Source organism: Serinus canaria, chromosome 25 (genome assembly GCF_022539315.1).
Source record: "Serinus canaria isolate serCan28SL12 chromosome 25, serCan2020, whole genome shotgun sequence".
NCBI lineage: Eukaryota > Metazoa > Chordata > Aves > Passeriformes > Fringillidae > Serinus > Serinus canaria.
Genome location: NC_066338.1, coordinates 9,637,921 through 9,660,818, shown reverse-complemented (window position 1 = coordinate 9,660,818; position 22,898 = coordinate 9,637,921). Strand labels below are relative to the sequence as shown.

Below are 22,898 nucleotides of genomic sequence, written 5' to 3'. Positions count from 1 at the left end.
TCCGCCGCTTCCGGCGCGCGGCGGAAGTGACGCGAGCGGGAGTCGCCGCGCAGGACCGGAAGTAGCGGGCCAAGATGGCGCCCACCATCCAGACGCAGGCGCAGCGCGATGAGCCGGGACACCGGTAACGGGCGTGACGTCACCGCCGTGGCGTCACAGCGCGTCACGAGGAGCGGGGAGGGGGGCGCCCTCGGTGGTGGGCGGGGTGGGGGTGGGGGATTCCCCCGTGACGTCACCCCGCGGCGCGAGGGGTAAATAACGGGGTGCCCGGTGACGTCACGGAAGCGTTGGGGGGTCCCGTGTGACGTCATGACGCGCTCCCCCCCCTCCCCACAGGCCGAGCTCGCACCGGACCCTCCCCGAGAGGTGAGCGGTGGGGGGGAGGGGTCCCGCCCCATTTTGGGGTGAGTTCGGGCGGTTTTGGGGCCCCGGCGCCGTTCGGGGCTCCCGGGGCCGGTTCGGGACCCCCTGAGCCGCCCCCGCCCTCCCCCAGGTCCGGGGTCGTGTGCCGGGTCAAGTTCTGCAACAGCCTCCCCGACATCCCCTTCGACCCCAAGTTCATCACGTACCCCTTCGACCAGAGCAGGTCCGGGGGGTCCTGGGGGGAAATCTGGGGGTCTGGGGGGTCTTGGAGGGGAATCCTGGGGGTCTGGGGGTCTTGGAGGGGTCCTGGAGGGAATCCTGGGGGTCTTGGAGGGGTCCTGGGGGGAATCCTGGGGGTTTCTGGGGGGTCTTGGAGGGGTCCTGGGGGGTTCTGGGGGAATCTTGGGGGCCTCTGGGTGGAATTGTGGGGTCTGATCCCGGTGGGTTTTGGGGTTGGTCGCAGTGGGGTTTGGGGCTGATTTTGGGTTGGGTTTGGGTCAGTTTTGGGTTGGTTTTGGGGCTGGTTTGGGGTGGGTTTTTGGGCTGTTTTTAGGGCTGAGTTTGGGTTGAGTTTGGGTCAGTTTCAGGTTGGTTTTGGGCTGATTTGTGGCGGTTTTGGGCGCTCCCCAGGTTCGTGCAGTACAAGGCCACGTCCCTGGAGAAGCAGCACAAGCACGACCTGCTGACCGAGCCTGACCTGGGGGTGACCATCGACCTCATCAACCCCGACACGTACCGGATAGATCCTGGGGGTGAGGGCACAAAAACACCCAGAACTGCCCCAAAACCGCCCCAAAACTGCCCCAGGGACAGCCCCAAAACCGCCCCAAAACCGCCCCCATCGACCTCATCAACCCCGACACGTACGGATAGATCCTGGGGGTGAGGGCACAAAAACACCCAAGAACTGCCCCAAAATCACCCCCAGGAATGGCCCCAGATCCTCCAGACTGATCCCAAATTCTCCAGGCTGACCCCAAACCCCCCACTCTGACCCCAAACCCCCCAACTGACCCCATTTTGGGTGATTTCCCCCCAAACCCCCCCCCGACCCCGTTTTTGGGTGATTTCCCCCTAAATCCCTTCACTGTGACCCCGTTTTTGGGTGGTTTCCCCCCAAACCCCCCCCTCTGACCCCGTTTTTGGGTGATTTCCCCCCATTTTCCCCCCCTCTGACCCCATTTTTGGGTGGTTTCCCCCCAATCCCGCAGTGCTGCTGGACACGGCCGATGAGAAGCTGCTGGAGGAGGAGATCCAGGCGCCCACCAGCTCCAAGAGGTGACCCCGGGGGGACCCCAGACCCAAATGGGGACCCCAAACCTGCCCCAGACCCCAAACCTGCCCCAGACCCCAGACCCAAATGGGGCACCCCAAACACCCCATTGGCCGTTTCTGGGCTGTTCTGGGTGATTTCCCCGTTCCTGTGCTGTTTTGGGCCGGTTTTGCCCATTTTTGGTCCGATTTTGCCCGTTTTTGGCCGTTTTTCCCCAGATCGCAGCAGCACGCCAAGGTGGTGCCCAGCCATTTTTGGGGGTGATTTTGCCCGTTTTTGGCCTGTTTTGCCCATTTTTGGTCTGATTTTGCCCATTTTTGGTCTGATTTTTCCCGTTTCTGTGCCGTTTTTCCCCAGATCTCAGCAGCACGCCAAGGTGGTGCCCTGGATGCGCAAGACCGAGTACATCAGCACCGAGTTCAATCGCTACGGCGTCAGCAACGAGAAACCCGAGGTCAAGTCAGTGCCGGGGGGTTTGGGGCCAATTACCGCGGTTTTGGGCAATTCTGGGGCTTTGGGCAATTCCGGGGGAGTTCTGGGGGGAATTCAGGGCATTTTGGGTCTGGGGGGTCTCGGGGTGCTCAGGGGGAGCTTCGGAGTCCTTGGGGGAGTTTTGGGGTTGTTTGGGGCAATTCTGGGGTTTTTGGGGGCAGTTTTGGGGATTTCGGGGTTTTTGGGGTGGTTTTCAGGTGATTTTGGGGGGTGCTTTGGAGCGATTTTGGGGTGATTTGAGTGATTTTGGGGGCGGTTTTGGGGCTGGTTTTGGGGATGTTTTTGGGGTGATTTGGGGTGATTTTGGGTCTTTCCCAGGATCGGGGTGTCGGTGAAGCAGCAGTTCACAGAGGAGGAGATTTTGGGGATGATTTTGGGGTGAATTTGGGTGATTTTGGGGGATGTTTTTGGGGTGATTTGGGTGATTTTGGGGGATGATTTTGGGGTGAATTTGGGTGATTTTGGGGGATGTTTTTGGGGTGAATTTGGGTGATTTTGGGGTATGTTTTTGGGGTGATTTTGGGGTGACTTTGGGGATGTTTTTGGGGTGATTTGAGTGATTTTGGGGTGATTTTGGGGATATTTTTGGGGTGATTTTGGGTGATTTTGGGTCTTTCCCAGGATCGGGGTCTCAGTGAAGCAGCAGTTCACAGAGGAGGAGATCTACAAGGACAGGGACAGCCAGATCGCCGCCATCGAGAAAACCTTCGAGGACGCCCAGAAACCGGTGGGGATTCGGGGGAATTTGGGGCAGTTTGGGGCAGTTTGGGGCATTTCAGGGATTTCGGGCATTTCGGGGCATTTTGGGGTTTTGGGGGGCACTTGGGGGGTTTGGGAGGGGGTTTAGGGTGGGTTTTGGGGCTGGGTTTGGGAGGTTTGGGGGTGATTTTGGGGAGGGTTTTGGGGTTTTTTTGGGTTTTTTGGGGTGGTTTTGGGGTGGGATTTTGGGAGCGTCAGGGGGTGGTTTCGGGGTGAGTTGGGGGAGGATTTTGGGGTTTTTTGGGGTGGTTTTGGGGTGGTTTTGTGGAGGATTTTGGGGGGGTTGGGGTGGTTTTATGGAAGATTTTGGGGTGGTTTTGGGGTGGTTTTTGGGAGGATTTTGTGGAGGATTTTGGGGTGGTTTTGGGGAGGACTTTGGGGTGGTTTTGGGGGGGTTTTGGGGAGGATTTTGGGGTGGTTTTGGGGGGGTTTTGGGGAGGATTTTGGGGTGGTTTTGGGGGGGTTTTGGGGGAGGATTTTGGGGCTCCCCGGGGCTGTGTTCTGGGGCTCACCCCGGCTCCCTGCAGATCACTCAGCACTACAGCAAACCCCGGGTGACCCCCCTGGAGGTGATGCCCGTGTTCCCCGACTTCAAGGTGGGTCTGGGGTCCCCCAGCCCCTTCTCAAACCCCAAAATCCCAAATATCCCCCCAAAAATCCAAATTCCTCCCCAAAATCCCAAATATCCCCCCCGAATTCCCATTTCTGCCCTCCCAAATCCTTCTTTTCCATCACCCGTTTTTTCCCCACCCCCCTGTTCCCTCCCTCTTCCTATTCCCCATCCCAACCCCCCCCTTTTTTCTGGATTTTTCCCTCTTTCCCCTCCATTTTCCCATTTTTCCCTGTTTTTCCCCATTTTTCCCCATTTTTCCCCATTTTTCCCAATTTCCCTGTGTTTCCCCCCAGATGTGGATCAACCCCTGTGCCCAAGGGTTTTTTTTTCCTCTTTTTTCCCCATTTTTTCCCCATTTTTCCCCATTTTTCCCAATTTCCCCGTTTTTTCCCCCAGATGTGGATCAACCCCTGTGCCCAAGTCATTTTCGACTCAGACCCAGCCCCCAAGGACACCTCGGGGGCGGCGGCGCTGGAGATGATGTCACAGGCCATGATCAGGTCCCAAAACCCCCCAAATTCACCCCAAAATCTGGAGATGATGTCACAGGCCATGATCAGGTCCCAAAACCCCCCAAATTCACCCCAAAATCTGGAGATGATGTCACAGGCCATGATCAGGTCCCAAAACCCCCCAAATTCACCCCAAAATCTGGAGATGATGTCACAGGCCATGATCAGGTCCCAAAACCCCCCAAATTCACCCCCAGGGTTTGGGGTGATTTGTGCTGATTTTGGGTGCAGGGGGATGATGGACAAGGAGGGGAACCAGTTTGTGGTTTGGGGTGTGTTTTTGGGGTGATTTTGGGGTGATTTTGGGGTGATTTTGGGGTGATTTGGGTGTTTTTGGGGTGCAGGGGGATGATGGATGAGGAGGGGAACCAGTTCATGATTTGGGGGTGTTTGGGGTGATTGGGTGTTTGGGTGCAGGGGGGATGGAGGGAACAGTTTGTGATTGGGGTGATTTGGGGTGGTTTGGGGTGATTTGGGTGTGGGTGCAGGGGGATGATGGATGAGGAGGGGAACCAGTTTGTGGATTTGGGGTGTGTTTGGGTGTGTTTTTGGGGTGATTTTGGGTGTTTTTGGGTGCAGGGGGATGATGGACGAGGAGGGGAACCAGTTTGTGGTTTGGGGTGTGTTTTTGGGGTGATTTGGGTGATTTGGGGTGTTTTGGTGAGGGGATGGGTGAGGAGGGAACCAGTTGTGATTTTGGGGTGTGTGGTTTGGGTGCTTTGGGTGCAGGGGGATGATGGATGAGGAGGGGAACCAGTTTGTGGTTTGGGGTGTGTTTTTGGGGTGATTTTGGGGTGATTTTGGGTGTTTTTGGGTGCAGGGGGATGATGGATGAGGAGGGGAACCAGTTTGTGGCCTATTTCCTGCCCGTGGAGGAGACGCTGCGCAAGCGCAAGCGGGACCAGGAGGAGGACGTGGATTACGCCCCCGAGGACGTGTAGGGGTCCCCAGAATCCTGGGGGGGGGTCTCCAAAACTGGGGGGGTCCCCAAAACCGGGGGGGTCCCCAAAACCTGGGGGGGTCCCCAAAAACTTGGGGGGTCCCCAAAACCTGAGGGGGATCCCCAAAACCGGGGGGGATCCCCAAAACCTGGGGGGGGGGGGGCCCAAAGCCCTGGGGGTCCCCAACATCTTTGGGACTGGGGGGGATCCCCTGGGGGGGCTTTGGGAGGGGGGGGTCCCCTGGGGGGGCTTTGGGAGGGGGGAGTCCCCTGGGGGGGCTCCGGGGGCAGTTCTGGGGTCCCAAATCTCTGCCAAGAACAAACCCCAAAGCTCCCAAAGCTCCGTGAGGTTTTAGGGCAGAACCCCAGGATTTGGGGGGGGTTTGGGGGGTCCCACGGCCCCTCCCCGACCCCTCCCCGGCCCCCCCCCCCCAGGTATGACTACAAGATCGCCCGGGAGTACAACTGGAACGTGAAGAACAAGGCCAGCAAGGGCTACGAGGAGAATTATTTCTTCATCTTCCGCGAGGGCGACGGCGTCTACTACAACGAGCTGGAGACCCGGTGGGGCTGGGGGCGCTGGGGGCGCACTGGGGGGCACTGGGGGGGCACTGGTTTATACTGGGAGGGTATTGGGGGGCACTGGGGAACTGACCAGGTCGGGACTGGGGGCACTGAGGGGGTTCAGAGAGGTCTTGGGGTATCCTGGGGGTCCCTGAGGGGTTTGGGGGGGTCCTTTGGGGGTCCCTGGGGCTGTGGGGACATTCCTGGGGGTTCCTGAGGGTGTCCTCAGGGGTCCCTGGGGTTCAGGGGGGTCCCTGGGGATTTGGGGTGCCTCCGGGGGATCCCTGGGGGTTCAGGGGGGTCCCTGGGGGTCCCTGGGGATTTGGGGTGCCCCCGGGGGTCTCCCCCTGACCCCCCCCTCCCCGCAGGGTGCGGCTGAGCAAGCGCCGGGCGCGCGCCGGGGTGCAGTCGGGCACCAACGCCGTGCTGGTGGTGAAGCACCGCGACATGAACGAGAAGGAGCTCGAGGCCCAGGTGGGCTGGGGGGTCTGGGGAGGGGTCCCGGCCCCCAGGACCCCCCCCGGGACCCCCCTGAGCCCCCCCTCTCCCCGCAGGAGGCGCGGCGGGCGCAGCTGGAGAACCACGAGCCCGAGGAGGAGGAGGAGGAGGAGATGGAGGCCGAGAAGGAAACGCCAGGATCGGGTTCGGGCCCCCAATCCCCCTCCCCAAATTCCCCATTTCCCACCCACATCCCCCTCCCCAAATCCCTGTTTCCCACCCAAAATACCCCTTCCCAAACCCCCCTCCCCACTCCCCCTGGCCCAATTTCCCCCGGCCTGGGGGGGCTCAGCCCACTGAGGACCCCCCCGCCCCCCCCGGCAGACGAGGAGCGGGACAAGGGCAGCGAGAGCGAGGAGGATGAGGCCGAAGGCTCCGGCTCGGGCTCGGAGCGCGGGGGCGGCTCCGCCCGCAGCGAGGATGAGGAGGAGGAGGAGGAGGAGGCCGAAGGCGCCCGGGGGGGCAGCGACGCCGCTCGGGCCGCCCGGGACCAGGAGGAAATTTTCGGCAGCGACAACGACGAGGAGGAAGAGGAGGAGGAGGAAGAGGAGGAGGAGGAGGAGGAGGAGGAGGAAGGCAGCGAGGGGGGGGGCCCGGCGCCCCGCAGCCCCCAGCTCAGCGCCAGCGAGGAGGAGGAGGAGGAGGAGGAAGAGGAGGAGGAGGAAAGTGCCAGCGATGGCTCCGAGTCCTCCAGCGAGTGAGGAGGGGGTGACCCCCCCCGACCCCCCCCCAAATCCCCCCACGGCTCCTCCCCCGCCCCCCGGCCCCGTTTTGGGGTAAAAAAGCAGCGGCTCGGGGCGGTTTTTGTGTTTAATAAGGTCAATGGTTACCAGCCATATCATAACAAAAGGATTCATAATAAAATGTATCTAAAATAACGATTTTTGTCTTTCTATTTTGGGGCCGCGGCGCTACAAAGTGGGGGGGGGGCGGGGGAGGGGCTGTACCGAGGCGGGGCCCGGGGTACCCCCACCCCGGGCTGGGGGGGCGGTGTTGTACCTAAATTTGGGGTGGGGGTCGCTCCCCCCCCCCCCCCGCGGGGGCCAGGGCAGAAATAATTAATTAATAATAATATAATAACAATAAAGAGCCAAAAAAACAAAACAAAAAAACAAAAAAAAAAAAAGGAAAAAACCCCAAAAACGAAAAAGAGGAAATAAAATCCACAAATCCCCCAAATCCTGGGATTTTTAAAAACGGAGGAAACGTGACCCCCCCCGCGACCCCCCCCCAAAAAAAGCCCCCCTGTAGTGTCATGGCCCCTCCCCCCCGCAAGGTCATCGGGGGGGGGGCCCTCCCTCACCAGGGACCCCCAAAGCCCCCGGGGCGGTGGGGGGGGGGCTGCCCCTCCCCCGGTGTTTTGGGGACCCCCCCTGGGGGGTTGGGGGCCGGAGGGGGGGGAGGGGGGTTCAGGAGGTGCCCCCCCATTTGGGGAGGGGGCAGCAGCGCCATCAGATGGTGGAGGTTTTGTCTGTGCCATCTGGTGGGGGGAAGGGGGGGTCAGGGGGTCCCCAGAGCCCCCTGGGGTCCCCCTGTGCCCCCCACCCCAGTCCCCCACCCAATTCCTGCCCCTCCCCCTTGTACCCCCCCACTGTGTCCCCCAATGTCCCCAAATGTCCCCCCCAGTGTCCCTGTCACATGTTCATTGTCCCCGAATGTTTGTGTCCCCCCACCTCCCCAAAGTGTCCCCCACTGGTCTCTTGTTTCCCCCCCATGGTGTCCCCCCGTGTTCCCCCCCATGTCCTCCCTGTTCTCCCGTGTCCCCACTGTCCCCGATGTCCCCAATGTCCCCACTGACCCCCCCAATGTCCCCACTGTCCCCCATGCCCCCCCATGTCCCCCCCGTACCCCCCAGGGCGTGCTCGGTCATGCTCAGACACAGCGACTCCAGCGTGGGGTTGATCTCCAGGTCAGTCCCGGGGGGGGGACACTCTGGGGGGGGGGGACAAAAATGGGTCAGGGGGAGCCCAAATAAACAAACAAACAAACAAATAAATAATCAATAAATCCCCTGCCCCAAAATCCCCCCAGCACCCTGAGCCCCCCCAGCCCCTTCAATCTGGGGTCCCTCTCCCCAATTTTAGGGTCCCCCCTCCCCATTTTGGGGTTCCCCCCCCTTGACCCCCTCCACAACCCCACCACAGGAACTTTTCCCCCGTTTTTGGGGTCCCTCCCCATTTCCAGGTATCCCCCCATTTCCATCCCCCCTCCCCATTTGAAGCCCCCCTCCCCATGAGGCCCCCCTGCCCCATTTCCCAGCCCCCCCTCCCCATTTTTTGGGGGTCCCCCCCCCCCCATTTCCAGCCCCCCCCTCCCCATTTCCAGCCCCCTACCCTGGGGGAAGGCGAGCAGGGCCGAGCTGTGCACCGGCAGCGAGTGCGTTCTCTGCACGGCCCCGCGGCTCCCGGGGGACCCCCCCGCGCCCCCCCCGGCCCCGAACCAAAGGCTCTGGAGGGGCAAACGGGGGGGGTCACGGGGGGGAGGGGGCAGCACCCCCAGTGCGGGGGGAGACCCCCAGAAAGGTCCTCAGGGGGAGGGGGAGACCCCCAGCCCACCCCGAACCAGAACAGAACCAGGCGGGGACAGGCGGATGTGACCCCCCCCCACATAACTGCAAAATCCCCCCAAAATCCCACCCAAACCCTCCCCAAAATCCTCCCCAAAATCCTCCCCAAACCCTCCCCTAAATCCCCCCGAAACCCTCCCAAAATCCTCCCCAAACCCTCCCCCAAAATCCCACCCAAATCCTGCCCAAAATCCCACCCAAACCCTCCCCAAAATCCTCCCCAAAACCCTCCCCAAACCCTCCCCAAAATCCTCCCCAAAATCCCACCCCAATCCTGCCCAAAATCCCCCCCAAACCCTACCCCAAAATTCCCCATCTCCTCCCTAAAATCCTTCCCCAAAACCTCCCTAAAAATCCTCGCCTGCCCACCAAAAATACCCCCAGAAACCCCCCAGAACCACCCCCCAAACCCCCACCCAAATCCCCCCTAAAGCCCCCCCCAAACCCCCACACAATCCCCATTTCCCTCTAAAATCCCCCCCAAAACCTCCCCAAAGCACCCCAAGAAATCCTCCCCAGACCCCCACCCCCAATCCCCCCCTCCTCCCTCAAATCCTCCCCTGAAAATCCTCCCCAAAAATTGCAAAAATCCCCATTTCCCCCCAAAATCCCCATTTCCCCCCAAACCCCCCCGTTCCCCCCAGACCCACCTGCCGTCCCTGCGTGCCCAGGGTGGGGGGCGCTCCCAGGGGGGGTCTGGGGGCGGGGGCCCCCCCGGGGGGTCCCAGCAGCCCCAGGCGGGCGGGGGGGGGCAGGGCCCGGGGGGGCAGCGCGAAGGGGCGGCCCCCCCCCCCCCCCCCCCCCCCCACAGAGCCAGCTATGGGGAGAAGAGTTGGAAGCCGAAGGCCAGCTGGGGGGGGGGGGGACAAAATGGGGGGGGGGGGTCAGAGGGGCTGGGACCCCCCAGAGCCCCCCAAAAACAGGGAACAGCCCCCCCCCCCACACACAGAGCCACGGGGGGGGTCTCAGTGCCCGGGGGGGGGGGTCTCAGTGCCCCAGGGGGGGGTCTCAGTGCCACCGGGGGGTGTTGTCTCAGTGCCCCAGGGGGGGGTCTCAGTGCACCGGGGGGGGGGTCCCCCCTCAGTGCCCCAGGGGGGTCTCAGTGCCCCAGGGGGGGGGGTCTCAGTGCCCGGGGGGGGGGTCTCAGTGCCCCGGGGGGGGTCTCAGTGCCCCAGGGGGGGGGTGCTATCAGTGCCCGGGGGGGGTGGGGTCTCAAGTGCCCAGGGGGGGGTCCCGGCTCAGTGCCCCGGGGGGGGGTCTCAGTGGCCCCAGGGGGGGTCTCAGTGCCCTGGGGGGGTCTCAGGGCCCTGGGGGGGTCTCAGTGCCCCGGGGGGGGTCTCAGTGCCCTGGGGGGGGTCTCAGTGCCCTGGGGGTCTCCGGGACCCCCCCCAGTACCTTTTGGGGGGCCGGTATCCGGGGGGGCCGTCCAGGGGCCCCTTCTTGGGGAAGGCGCGGAGCAGCTTCAGCACCTGCTGCTTCCAGGACTGGAGCCGCTTCTTCTGCGTCTCCGTGAACGCCTGGGGGGCCGGGGGGGTCAGCGGGGGTCCCTGGGCCGGGGGGGGGTGGCACAGAGAGACCCCCGGGACCCCCCCCACACCCAGGGTACCTCGTGGCTCAGGCACTTCTCGAGCAGCTGGAGGTAACTGGTGATGTTCTCCTCGTCGGGGCGCGACACCAGCAGCTGGGTGCACACTGCGGGGGGGTCAGGGGGCAAAACACCCCCAAATCCCCCCAAAACCACCCCAAAAACCGCCCCAAACCCCACCCCAAAACCCCAGCAGCTGGGTGCACACTGCGGGGGGGTCACCAAAACCCCCCAAATCCCCCCCAGGCCCCTTCTCAAGCCCCGAGCCCTCCCAGGCCGTGCCCCCCACTCACCCTTGCCCATGACACGCGTGAACTGCCCCGGGATGTCCCCATTGGCACAGACCCCTCCCCAATCCCAGACCCCTCCCCAATCTCTGACCCCCCCCCCCAGACCCCTCCCCAATCTCTGACCCCCCCAGACCCCCCCAGGCCGTGCCCCCCACTCACCCTTGCCCATGACACGCGTGAACTGCCCCGGGATGTCCCCGTCGGGCACCGGGGCCGCGGGGGGCTCGGCCTCGGCCGGGGGGGGCTCGGGGGGGGCCCCGTCGGGGGGTCCCGGGGGCGGGGGGGGCCGGAAGGCCTTGATGGGGGTCACCAACATCTGCTGCAGCTCCTGCAGCGCCGTCCACAGGTTACCCCCCTCGAGGATGTCCTGGGGGACACGGGGGCACATCAGGGACACGGGGGGGACACGGGGGGGAGAGCGGGGACATGGGGAGGGGACAGCAGGGACACAGGGCAGACATCAGGGACACGGGGTGGACAGCTGAGACCCTGCTCCTCCCCAGCCCTGGGGACCCCCAGACCAACTGGTGCCCCTTCCCAGTCCCCTCCCAGTGCCCCCCAGTCCCTCCCAATCCCCCCCAGACCCCCCCAAACCCCCCCAGACCCCCCCAGTACCTTCTCCAGGGCCCTGAGCACGCTCTGTCGCTCCCGCAGTTTCTGGATGCTCAGGGCGATCTTGTGCCGGGCGCCCTTGGTGACATTCTGGGGGGGGACAGGGGTGTCACCTCCCTCTGGGGGTGTCACCTCCCTCTGGGGGGGTCACACAGCTCTGGGGGTGTCACACAGCCCTCTGGGGGTGTCACACAGCTCTGGGGGTGTCACACAGCCCTCTGGGGGTGTCACACAGCCCTCTGGGGGTGTCACACAGCCCTCTGGGGGTGTCACACAGCTCTGGGGGTGTCACACAGCTCTGGGGGTGTCACACAGCCCTCTGGGGGTGTCACACAGCCCTCTGGGGGTGTCACAGCCCTCAAGGGAGCACCGGGCCCACGCCCTGGGACGTTCAGGGATGCTGAGGATCCCTCCCCAGCAGCCCTGGGGACACTGGGGACATCACGGAGCCCTCCTCCAGGAGGCCTGGGGACTCCAGGGACCCCCAGTGCCCTCCCAGTGCCCACTGGATGCCCCAGTGCCCCCCCAGTGCCCCCCAGTGCCCACCTGGGACTCCAGGTGATGCTCTGTCAGCGTCATCATCTCCTCGTAGCTCATCTGCGCGAACAGCGCCGCGTACTTGTGCAGCCTCAGGCTCTTCAGCCACGAGGGGACATCTGGGTGGGGGGGGGGCACAGCAGGGGAGGTGAGGGCAGCCCTCGGACACCCCCCACCCCCCCAAGAGCCCCCCGAGCCCCCCGCCCACCCTTCATGCCGCTGCCGTCCTCCTGGAAGGAGTTGCGCCCGCCGGGCTCCTCGGTGTGCTCGCTGCCCGACGAGGCCACGCTGCTCTGGGGGGACAGCGGCGCGTGGTCCCCGAAGCCCTGGGCGGCTGGGGGCCCGCGGGGCTGGGGGCCCGCGGGGCTGGGGGGCTCCTCGGGGCCCCCCGAGCCCGCCCAGTCGCCGCCCGGGCCGGCCTGGGGGCTGCCGGGCCCCAGCGCCAGCGAGCGCTTCAGGGGGCTGGGGTGCAGCTGGCACGGCAGGGCTGGGGGGACAGGGGCACCGTGAGGGGTGGGGAGGGCACAGCGGACCCCTCCCCAGCCCTCAGACCCCTCCCCAACCCCTCAGACCCCTCCCCACCCCTCAGACCCCTCCCCAGCACTCAGACCCCTCCCCAAGCCCTCAGACCCCTCCCCAACCCCTCGGACCCCCCCCACCAAAGCCCCAGCACCCTCCCCAGCCCCCAGACCCCTCCACCACCCTGGAATGTGGGGTGCCCTCTTCCCCCTTTCCCTCCATTTTTCCCCATTTCCCCCCCTAGAAGGTAGGGTGCCCTTTTCCCCATTTTTACCATTTTTCCCTATTTTCACCTCATTTTCCCCCCGGTACCTCCGTCCCCCTGGAACACAGGGTGCCCTTTTCCCCATTTTTACCATTTTTCCCCATTTTCACCTCATTTTCCCCCCGGTACCTCCGTCCCCCTGGAACACAGGGTGCCCTTTTCCCCATTTTTACCATTTTTCCCCCTTTTCACCCCAATTTCCCCCGGTACCTCCGCCCCCCTGGAAGGCGGGGTGCCCGTTCTCCCGCGGCGCCGTCCCCGTGCCCGTCCCCGTCCCCGTGCCGTGCTGCTGCTGCTGCTGCTCTGCCCACCCTCCCCCGGGCTCGGGGGGCTCGGGGGGCCACTCGTGGCCCGGGGGGCGGCGCGGGGGGGGCCCGGGCGGGGCCAGGCGCTCCTCCAGGTGGCCGAGCCAGAGGGCGAGCGCGCTGCGGTCGTCGGCCGTGGTGGCGGGGTGGATGAGCGCGTACGACAGCAGCTGCCGCGACTCCTCCACGCAGCGATTGCTCTCGATGGCGTCCGCCAGCACCTTCTGCAGCCGCTTCATGTACTCGGCCTTGGCCGCCGCGTTGCCCGGCTGCAGCAGCGGCAGGTGGGCCAGCAGCAGGGCCACGGCCGCCTCGGCGGGCTCCTGGGGCCACTGCGAGATGGCAGCTGGGGACACGGGGACACACAGGGGGACAGGGGGGTCAGCAGGAGATGGCAGCTGGGGCAGGGAACACACAGGGACAGAAGTTGGGAACTCCCTCAAGCTCCCCGTGACACCCCAGGGAAGATACGAGGACCCCCAGAGACCCCTGTAACCCCTCCAGGACCCCCAGAGACCCCTGTAACCCCTCCAGGACCCCCATCACCCCCCAAACTCCCTCCCCGTGCCCTCACCGGCGCTGTTGGCCTCGGCCTCGAGCAGGTGGATGTCGGCGCAGTCGGCCAGCGAGTGCTCGAGGCAGAGCTGCAGGAAGCGCGCCTGCGTGCGCGTCACGCGCTTCAGCAGCGCCAGCAGTGCCACCGTCTGCTCGCACTCGCTCCAGCCGCGGAACCAGCCCGCCACGATGCCCACCTGCTCGCGGAACATCATGGTGGGCCCGCGCCGGGCGGGGGCCGCCGGGACTGCCCCCCCTCCTCAGGGGGCGGGGGGGCCCCCCCGGGCCGGGCAGCGCATGGGGGGAGCGGGCGGGGGGTGCCGAGGGGCCCCCCCGGGGCTGGGAGCGAGGGTCCGGAGGGTCCTGTGGGGAGAGAGAGAGGGGAGGGGGGGGTCAGGGGGGGCACCAGGGGGACCCTTGAGACCCCCAAAAGGCACCAGGGACCCCAAAAGGCATTGGGGACCCCCGAGTGGGGAGAGCCCCCCCAGGAATAGGGGAACAAGGACCACCCCCCCCAGGCTGGGAGTGAGGGTCCGGAGGGTCCTGTGGGAAGAGAGGGGAGGGGGGTCAGATCCACACGGGGACCCCCGAGTGGGGAAAGACCACCCCCCTCCAAGGAATAGGGGAACAGGGACCACTTCCCCGGGGAACAGAGACCCCCAAGAGGGACCAGGGACCCCGAAAGGGCATTAGGGACCCTCAGGAGGGACCAGGGACCCCCACAAAGGCATTAGGGACCCCCAGGAGGGACCAGGGACCCCCATAAAGGCATTAGGGACCCCCAGGAGGGAGCAGGGCCCACCCCCACAGCGGCCCGGGACCCCTGACGGAGACCGGCACCCCCCACGGTCACAGGGACCCCTCTCGGTGACCGGGACCCCTCACGGTCACAGGGACCCCTCTCGGTGACCGGGACCCCTCATGGTGACTGGGACCCCTCCCGGTGACCGGGGGCGCTCCCACACGGACCAGCTCCCCTCCCACCCACAGCGATCCCCCCGTTACAGCCTCCCCACACGGGTTCAGTGGCTCCCCCGGTGTCCCCTCACGGGGCCGCGGCTCCCCCGCCCGCCCCGCTCTCCCCTCAGCGCGGCGGGCGCGGGGGGCGCAGGCCCGGCGGGGCCGGGGCCGGTCCCGGGCGCTGCGGCCGGGCCGGGGAGGCCCTGGGAGCCCGCGGGGGGGCGCGGGAGGTCGCGGGCGGCCCCGGAGGCTCCGCTCGGGCCCGGCGGCCCCCGGGGGTCGCGGCCGCCCCTCACTCACCGCCGCCGCCGCCGCCGCCGCCGCGCAACGTCAGCGCGCACCGCACGCACGCCTGCGTCGTTGCGTCACGGCGCCGCCGCCGCCAACGGACCAATGAGAGGGCGGAGCGGCACGGGGTGGGAACCAATGGGAGGTGTCCCCTCCTCGCGCAGGCGCGCGAGCGTCTCGGGGGCGGGGCCTCGGGCGTGCGCCGCGCCGGGCCCCTCCCCTCGCGCTGGTCAGGCCGCGCCCCTTCGCACCAACCGTCAATCACGGAGACCACGCCCTTCCCTTGGCCACGCCCCCCGCGGCCTCGCGCTGCCCGCGCTGGGGGCGGGGCCAGCGGAATCCCCCCAGTAACCCCCAGTAACCCTCCAGTGTGTCCCAGTAACCCCCCAGTAACCCCCAGTGTGTCCCAGTAACCCCCAGTAACCCCCAGTGTGTCCCAGTAACCCCCCAGTCTGTCCCAGTAACCCCCCAGTAACCCCCCAGTGTGTCCCAGTAACCCCCAGTGCCCCCCAGTAACCCCCCAGTAACCCCCAGAGTGTCCCAGTAACCCCCCAGTCTGTCCCAGTAACCCCCCAGTGTGTCCCAGTAACCCCCCAGTGTGTCCCAGTAACCCCCAGTGCCCCCAGTAACCCCCCAGTAACCCCCAGTGTGTCCCAGTAACCCCCAGTCTGTCCCAGTAACCTCCAGTGTGTCCCAGTAACCCCCCAGTGTGTCCCAGTAACCCCCAGTAACCCCCCAGTAACCCCCAGTGTGTCCCAGTAAGCCCCAGTAACCCCCCAGTGTGTCCCAGTGTGTCCCAGTAAGCCCCAGTAACCCCCCAGTGCGTCCCAGTGTCCCCCCAGTAACCCCCAGTGTGTCCCAGTGTCCCTCCAGTTCATCCCCATGTCCATCTGTCCATCCCCGTGTCTCTGGCTCCACTCCCATGTGCGTGTGTCCACCGCCCTGTCCATCTGTCCGTGTGTCCGTCCCCACGTCCATCCCCGTGTCCCTGTGTCTGTCCCCATGTTCGTGTGTCCCAGTCCATCTGTCCACCCCTGTGTCCATCCCTGTGTCCGTCTGCCTGTCCGTGTGTCCATCCCCGTGTCCGTGTGTCCATCCCCGTGTCCGTCTGCCTGTCCCTCTGTCCATCCCTGTGTCCGTCTGTGTCCGTGTGTCCATCCCCGTGTCCGTGTGTCCATCCCCGTGTCCGTCTGCCTGTCCCTCTGTCCATCCCCGTGTCCGTCTGCCTGTCCATGCGTCCGTCTGTGTGTCCGTGTGTCCATCCCCGTGTCCGTCTGCCTGTCCGTGTGTCCATCCCCGTGTCCGTGTGTCCATCCCCGTGTCCGTCTGTCTACCCCTGTGTCCATCCCCGTGTCTGTCTGCCTGTCCCTCTGTCCATCCCTGTGTCCGTCTGTGTGTCCGTGTGTCCATTCCCATGTCCGTCCCGCTGTCCGTCTGTCCATCCCCGCTGTCTGTCTGTCCATCCCGGTGTCCGTCCCGCTGTCCGTCTGTCCGTCCCGCTGTCCGTCCGCGCGCCCGCGCTCCCCCTGTGGCCCCGCCCCCCGCGGCCCCGCCCCGGCCCCGCCCGGCCCCGCCCCGCCGGTTCTGCGGCTCCGAGCGGCGGCCGCGGCCTCACCGGGGCCTCACCGGGGCCTCACCGGGGCCTCTCGGGGCGGCGGGCCCGGGGCTGCTCCGGGACCCCCGGCACCGCCAGCCCGGCGGCCGCGCCCGGGATCCATCGCGGATCCATCCCCGATCCCTCCCGGATCCATCCCCGGCTCCATCCCGGCTCCATCCCGCATCCCGGATCCCGGATCCATCCCCGGATCCATCCCGGCTCCATCCCGGTTCCCTCCCGGTCCCCATCCCCCATCCCGGTGAGCCCCCCGCCATCCCGGCCCCCTCCACCCCCCCAGTCCCATCCCGGTGATTCCCGACATCCCCCCCATCGCCCCTCCCCATTCCCGGTGCCCCCCGCCCCAATTCCCGGTTCCCCCCTCCCTCCCGGTGCCCCCCCCCCGGTGCCCCCCCGATGCCCCCCCGGTAGGGCGAGGCCCGACCCCCCCTCCCCCCCCGGAGCAGCGATGGGAGCGTCCGGGGGCTGAGCCCCCCCAGGTACCGGGGGCTGGGGGCGCTGGGGGGCACTGGGAGGGACTGGGGGGCACTGGGGGGCACTGGGGGGGACTGGGGGGGACTGGGACGGACTGGGGGGCACTGGGGTGTACTGGGGGGCACTGGGGGGCACTGGGGGGGACTGGAGTGTACTGGGGTGTACTGGGGGGCACTGGGGGGCACTGGGGGGGACTGGGGGGGACTGGGGGGGACTGGAGTGTACTGGGGTGTACTGGGGGGCACTGGGGGGCACTGGGGGGGACTGGAGTGTACTGGGTGTGCACTGCCCTGCACTTGGCCATGCCAGGATGTACTGGGCTGTATTAAGGTGTATTGGGTTGTACTGGGCCATACTGGGATGTGCTGGGGCTGTACTGGGATGTACTGGGATGTGCTGGGGCTGTACTGGGCTGTACTGGGCCATACTGGGATGCACTGAGCTGTGCTGGGCTGTGCTGGGCTGTACTGGGATGGACTGGGCCATACTGGGCTGTACTAGGATGGACTGGGATGTGCTGGGGCTGTACTGGGACGCACTGGGCCATACTGGGATGCACTGAGCTGTGCTGGGATGTACTGGGCTATACTGGGCTTTACTGGGCCAGGTTAACCTGGAATGGACCCGTGGGGTGCGCGCAGGGGATGCTGGGCTGTACTGGGCCAAACTGGGATGTACTGGGATGTACTGGGATGCACTGAGCTGTACTGGGATGTACTGGGCTGTGCTGGGCTGTGCTGGGCTGTATTGAGGTGTACTGGGCTGTACTGGGCTGTGCTGGGCTGTATTGAGGTGTACTGGGTTGTACTGGGCCATACTGGGATGCACTGGGCTGTGCTGGGCTGTGCTGGGCTGTGCTGGGATCTACTGGGCTGTACTGGGATGTGCTGGGCTGTGCTGGGATGTACTGGGATGGACTGGGCTGGACTGGGCCATGCTGGGCTGTACTGGGCCATACTGGGCTGTACTGGGCCATACTGGGATGCACTGAGCTGTGCTGGGCTGTACTGGGCCATACTGGGATGCACTGAGCTGTGCTGGGCTGTACTGGGCCATACTGGGATGCACTGAGCTGTGCTGGGCTGTACTGGGCCAAACTGGGCTGTACTGGGATGTACTGGGCTGTGCTGGGCTGTGCTGGGCTGTGCTGGGTTGCACTGGGCTGTACTGGGCCATACTGGTGGGTGTGAATCTGTACTGGTCTGTACTGGTTTGTCCTTGTCCATACTGGTCCTTATTGTTGGATGTGCAGCCTGTACTGGTCCGTACTGGTCCTTATTGATGGATGTGCAGTGTGTACTGGTCCATACTGGTCCATACTGGTCCGTACTGGTCCTTATTGATGGATGTGCAGTGTGTACTGGTCCATACTGGTCCATACTGGTCCGTACTGGTCCTATGATGGTGCACTGGTACTGGTCCATACTGGTCCATACTGGTCCGTACTGGTCCTATGGTGTACTGGTCCTACTGGTCCATACTGGTCCATACTGGTCCGTACTGGTCCTTATTGATGGATGTGCAGTGTGTACTGATCCATACTGGTCCGTACTGGTCCGTACTGGTCCTTATTGATGGATGTGCAGTGTGTACTGATCCATACTGGTCCGTACTGGTCCGTACTGGTCCTTATTGATGGATGTGCAGTGTGTACTGGTCCATACTGGTCTGTACTGGTCCATACTGGTCCGTACTGGTCTGTCCCCTGTCCCCACAGGCCCCACGGCGACGCCTGGACAGGACCAACATGGAGCCCTGAGAGGAGGTACTGGGACAACTGGGATCTTACTGGGATCAGTGGGGTTTTGTGGTGTGCTGGGATCTACTGGGATTTACTGGGATCTACTGGGATCCACTGGGCCCTGTTGGGCTCTGCTGGGATCCTGGGGATCTCCTGGCATCCCCTGGGGGTCAGTGGGACCTCAGTGGGATCCGCTGGGCCCTGCTGGGCTCTACTGGGCCCTGCTGGGGCCTGTTGGGATCTACTGGGGCCTGCTGGGATCTACTGGGCCCTGCTGGGATCTACTGGGGCCTGTTGGGATCTACTGGGATCTACTGGGCCCTGCTGGGATCTACTGGGCCCTGCTGGGATCTACTGGGATCTACTGGGCCCTGCTGGGATCTACTGGGCTCTACTGGGCTCTACTGGGGCCTACTGGGATCTACTGGGGCCTGCTGGGATCTACTGGGATCCCCTGGGCCCTGCTGGGATCCCCTGGGCCCCGCGCTCCCCATGCCCCCCGTGCCTCCCCGTGCCCCCCACGCCCCCCACGCCCCCCGTGCCCCCCCATGACCCCCGTTGTTTCCCGGCGCGCAGGCGCGGCCGCGGGGATGGCGAAGCTGCTGGTGCCGCTGGTGATGCTGGGCGCCGTGTCCGGGGCGGGGGTCCCGGTGTCCCCCCCATCGCCGCGCTGCCCCCCGCGCTGCCTGTGCCCCGCGGCCGCGCCCAGCCCCACGCTGCTGTGCGCCCGCACGGGGCTGCTGGCCGTGCCGCCCAGCCTGGACCGCGGCGCCGTGGAGCTGCGCCTGGCCGACAACTTCATCGGCGCCGTGGGCCGCGCCGACTTCGCCAACATGAGCAGCCTGGTGCACCTGACGCTGTCGCGGAACGGGCTGCGCCGCCTGGCCCCCGGCGCCTTCGCCGACCTGCGCGCGCTGCGGGCGCTGCACCTGGACGGGAACCGGCTGCCGGCGCTGAGCGGGCCGCAGCTGCGCGGGCTGGCCAGCCTGCGCCACCTCATCCTGGCCAACAACCAGCTGGCCGCCATCGACGCCGCCGCCTTCGCCGCCTTCGCCGCCACCGTGGAGGACCTGGACCTGTCGCACAACAACCTGCCGGCGCTGCCCTGGGACGCCGTGGCCGCCATGGGCAGCCTGGCCACGCTGACTCTGGACCACAACCTGCTGGAGCGGGTGCCGGCCGGCGCCGTGGCACGGCTGCCGCGCCTGGCCAGGCTGGACCTGACGGCCAACCGGCTGCGGGCGCTGCCGCCGGTGCCGGGGCCGCCGGGGCCGGCGCTGGCGGCCGGGGGGAACCCGTTGCACTGCAACTGTGAACTGCTGTGGCTGCGCCGCGTGGCCCAGCCGGGCCGCCTGGAGACCTGCGCCACGCCGGCGCCGCTGGCCGGGCGGCTGCTGGGCGCCGTGCCCGAGGAGGAGCTGACCTGCCGGGCACCCGCCGTCACCGCACTGTGCCGCGCCGCGCCCGCCTGCCGTCACCCTAGGGCAGCCTCTCGTCTTGGTTGCGCCTCCGTCCGTGGACCCCCGCCCTCGCGCTGCACTGGCTGGGCCCCGACTGGCGCGTGGTGCAGAACGGCTCCCGGCGCTCGGTGGGTGCCGACGGCTCCCTGGAGCTGCGCGTGGCCACCCTGAGAGACCACGGCGGCTTCACCTGCGTGGCCGCCAATGCGGCGGGCGAGGCGGCCGCGCGCGTCGACGTGGTGGTGGTGCCGCTGCCGGTGCCGCGGGGGGCGCGGGACGGGGACGGGGACGGCGCCGAGGCGGGGCCCGGCCCCTCGGATATGGCCCAGGCGGGCGGCAATGACACCTGGGGGGGGCCCGGGGAGCGGCGCGTGGTGGCGGCCGAGGTGACGGCGTCCTCGGCGCGCATCCGGTGGCTGCCGCAGCGCCACGTGCCCGGCGTGCGCATGGTGCAGATCCAGTACAACAGCTCGGCCGACGACGCCCTGGTCTACAGGTGGGCACCTGGGACCCCCAGGGGCTGGAAAGGGCCTGGGAAGGGTCTGGGGAGGCCTGTGCTGCTCCAGGGGGGTCTGGGCAGCTCTGGGGGAAGCTCAAGTGGGCTCGGGGCAGTGCTGGGCAGGTTGGGGGGCTTCAAGTGGATTTTGGGGGGTCTTGGGGGGGCCTCAGCTGGGTTTTGAGGGTCCCTGTGGGACCCCAGGGTGGGGTCTGGGAATGATTTGTGTGTCCTGGAGGGTTCAGGGGGGTATTGGGAGGCCTGGGGGCCTCTGAGGGGATCTGGGGGGTATCAAGGAAATTCTGCATGTCTGGGGGGCTTCAGGGGGGTCCCTGGTGAGGTCCTAGGGACACTCAGGGGGGTCCTGGGGAGTCTTTGCCGTGTCTGTGGGGGGACTGAGGAGGCGTTTGGAGGATCCTGGGACTCTCTGAGGGGTCCTGGGTGGGTTTTCTGCTCCCTGCGAGGGAGGGGGGGCGAAAGGGGGACGCCGGGGCCTCGCCCCTCCCCTGACTCCCCCTCGCCCCCTCCCCAGGTTGTTGCCCCCCTCCAGCCGCACCTTCGTGCTGCGGGACTTGGCCCCGGGGCGCCAGTACGAGCTCTGCGTGTCCGCGCTGCGCGTGGCCGGGGACCCCCCCGCCGCCCCCCGCCCGCTCGGCTGCGTCTCCTTCGCCACGGCCGCCGCCCCTCCGGGCTGCTCCGCGCCGCCCCGGCCCCACTTCCTGGGGGGCACCGTCATCATCGTCATCGGCGCCGCCATCGCCGCCTCCGTGCTCGTCTTCATCCTCATCCTCACGGCGCGCTGGAAGGCGGCGGCGGGGGCGCGGCGCCCCCCGCCCGCGCTCACCAGCGTCTGCTCGCAGACCAACGGCGGCCCCCGGCCCGCCGAGACCCCCGAGCTGCCCCCGCTGCCCCCGGCGGCGGCGGGCGGGGGTCCCGCGGCGGCGGGGGGGGCGCGGGGGTTGTTCCCCAGCCACAGCTACCCCCGGCGGGCGCGGCCGCGGCGCCACGGGTCCCTGCCGCGGCTGGACGCGCCTGAGGGGAGCCCCCTGGGCCCCCCCCTGCGCCCCTCCTTCGGCAGCACCCACTGGATGCTGGAGAGCACCGTCTGAGGGGGGGGACGGTGGGAATCCCCCCCGACCCCGTCTCGGGACCCCCCTTCGGCAGCGCCCACTGGGACCCCCCAAATCCTCCTGGGGGGGCGGCGGTGGGACCCCCCCCTCCGTTCCCGGGTGGTCCCGGGTGACCAAACGCAACCCCGGCGGCTCTTGCGGGGGGGGGGGGAGGTCCTGGGAGCCCCTCCGGACCCGTTTGGGATCCCTCGTGGGTGCCACCAGGTGCCGCTGGGAACCCGCCAGGTGTCCCCCCCCCGCCCTGGGGGTACCTGTATGCAAACCTTTCCCCCCGAAAAACCCGCACGCGTGGGGACCCCCGGCACTTGCGGGCGGAGGGACCCGCGTGGGGGCCGCGACGGGGACCGCGCCCCCCCTCCCCCCGAATCGCGCGTGGCGTGTCCGGAAAACCCTGCGGCTCCCCCCACGCGTGTGTGTCTCCCCCCACCCCCCCGAGATGCGCACTTGGGACTTGTGTGTGCGCCCCAAAATTCGTGTGCCCCCCCCCCCGCCGCCCCACGCGCGTGCCCGGCCCGCCCCCCCCGCGGTGCCTTCGGCCGGGCCGGGGGGGCTCCGCGCACGCCCCCGACATCTCTGCACAGATGACACGAGACCCGCAGCCCCCTCCCCCCAAAAAAACCCCCCCGTGGGGATGGAGGGGGGGCAAAAAGGGGGGGCCCCCCCGGATGCCTGGGGACCCCCCCGTGTGTCCCTCCCGTGGCCTCTGCCCCCCTTCCCCAAAACTCGACCCGGGGGTTCCTATCTGGCTGGTCTGGATAACCCTGGGGGGGCGCCCCCAGCCCCCCCACCCATTTCCCTCCCAGCCCCATTTCCCCCCCCGTCCCAAAATGCCTCAGCTCCTCCCCATGTCCCCCCCTCCCCAAAACGCCGCCCCCCACCAGCCGCCCCCCTCGGGCCCCCGCAGTGTTTAACACGAGTTTTTACATTAAAAACCTGTGGCCCCCCGGGGCAGAAACACCAGTGTGAATTCGGGGGGTGGGCTCTGTATTTTGGGGCAGGGGGTTTCATTTTCTGGGGGGCGTCCCAGCCCAATGCGAGCCCCCCAAGGTTCTCCCACCCCGTCTGTTCCCCCCCATCCCCGCAATGTGGGCGGGCCAGAACTATGCTAATGAGGCAACAATCCCCGCCCCCTGCGGTTGCCATGGTGACCGTCGCGGGGAGCTCAGCGGGGCCAGGACGACATCATGAATATTCAAATAAGGGGCGGGGTCCACCAGCAAAAAAGCCCCGGCTATTTATGCCCTCATTTGCATACAGAACACCTGGGGCCCTGCCTGGCCTTGGGTCCTCCCCCTGCCCAAGGCCTGGAGGGGCCGGGGGGGCACCTCTGTCCCTTCCCACGTCAGGGGGAGGGGCTGCAGACCTCGTACCCGCCCTCACCTGTGTCCCTTCCCATAGTGGGGAGGGGACTGCAGACCTTGGAACCACCCCCCTTTCGTGTCCCTTCACACACCTCTGTCCCTTCTCCACACACCTGTGTCCCTTC

General features: G+C 66.7%; 3 protein-coding genes across 3 annotated transcripts; 2 read left to right on the top strand and 1 right to left on the bottom strand.

The window, feature by feature from the left end:
- The first annotated feature begins 8 nt into the window (after nt 1–8).
- Nucleotides 9–6,892, top strand: PAF1 (PAF1 homolog, Paf1/RNA polymerase II complex component). Its single transcript, XM_050984024.1, has 14 exons — nt 9–124; nt 337–366; nt 494–586; nt 994–1,115; nt 1,575–1,641; nt 1,994–2,095; nt 2,750–2,855; nt 3,415–3,483; nt 3,897–4,000; nt 4,833–4,949; nt 5,388–5,516; nt 5,885–5,990; nt 6,071–6,158; nt 6,339–6,892. Exons 1-14 carry the CDS (start codon nt 75–77, stop codon nt 6,713–6,715), a joined length of 1,560 nt encoding a protein of 519 aa, XP_050839981.1. The 5' UTR covers nt 9–74; the 3' UTR covers nt 6,716–6,892.
- Nucleotides 6,812–13,543, bottom strand: SAMD4B (sterile alpha motif domain containing 4B). The gene is given in 13 exon segments (XM_050984213.1): nt 6,812–7,494; nt 7,863–7,946; nt 8,348–8,462; nt 9,231–9,407; nt 9,409–9,430; nt 9,976–10,097; nt 10,187–10,272; nt 10,615–10,822; nt 11,071–11,157; nt 11,614–11,723; nt 11,813–12,091; nt 12,599–13,039; nt 13,268–13,543. Coding segments are annotated over 13 exon segments (1,956 nt in total). The 5' UTR covers nt 13,464–13,543; the 3' UTR covers nt 6,812–7,465.
- A 4,516-nt stretch (nt 13,544–18,059) lies between these two features.
- LRFN1 (leucine rich repeat and fibronectin type III domain containing 1) lies at nt 18,060–21,887 on the top strand. Its single transcript, XM_050983979.1, is given in 4 exon segments — nt 18,060–18,350; nt 18,903–19,855; nt 19,858–20,282; nt 20,815–21,887. Coding segments are annotated over 4 exon segments (2,085 nt in total). The 5' UTR covers nt 18,060–18,220; the 3' UTR covers nt 21,392–21,887.
- Nucleotides 21,888–22,898: the final 1,011 nt, after the last annotated feature.

What these genes read in the sequence shown, in the direction of transcription:
- PAF1 (XM_050984024.1), top strand. Translation starts at nt 75, where the DNA reads ATGGCGCCCACCATCCAGACGCAGGCGCAGCGCGATGAGCCGGGACAC. An exon ending in AACGAGAAACCCGAGGTCAA is followed by an intron (nt 2,096 to 2,749) that starts GTCAGTGCCGGG and finishes GGTCTTTCCCAG; the next exon opens with GATCGGGGTCTCAGTGAAGC. An exon ending in CCGTGTTCCCCGACTTCAAG is followed by an intron (nt 3,484 to 3,896) that starts GTGGGTCTGGGG and finishes TTTTTCCCCCAG; the next exon opens with ATGTGGATCAACCCCTGTGC.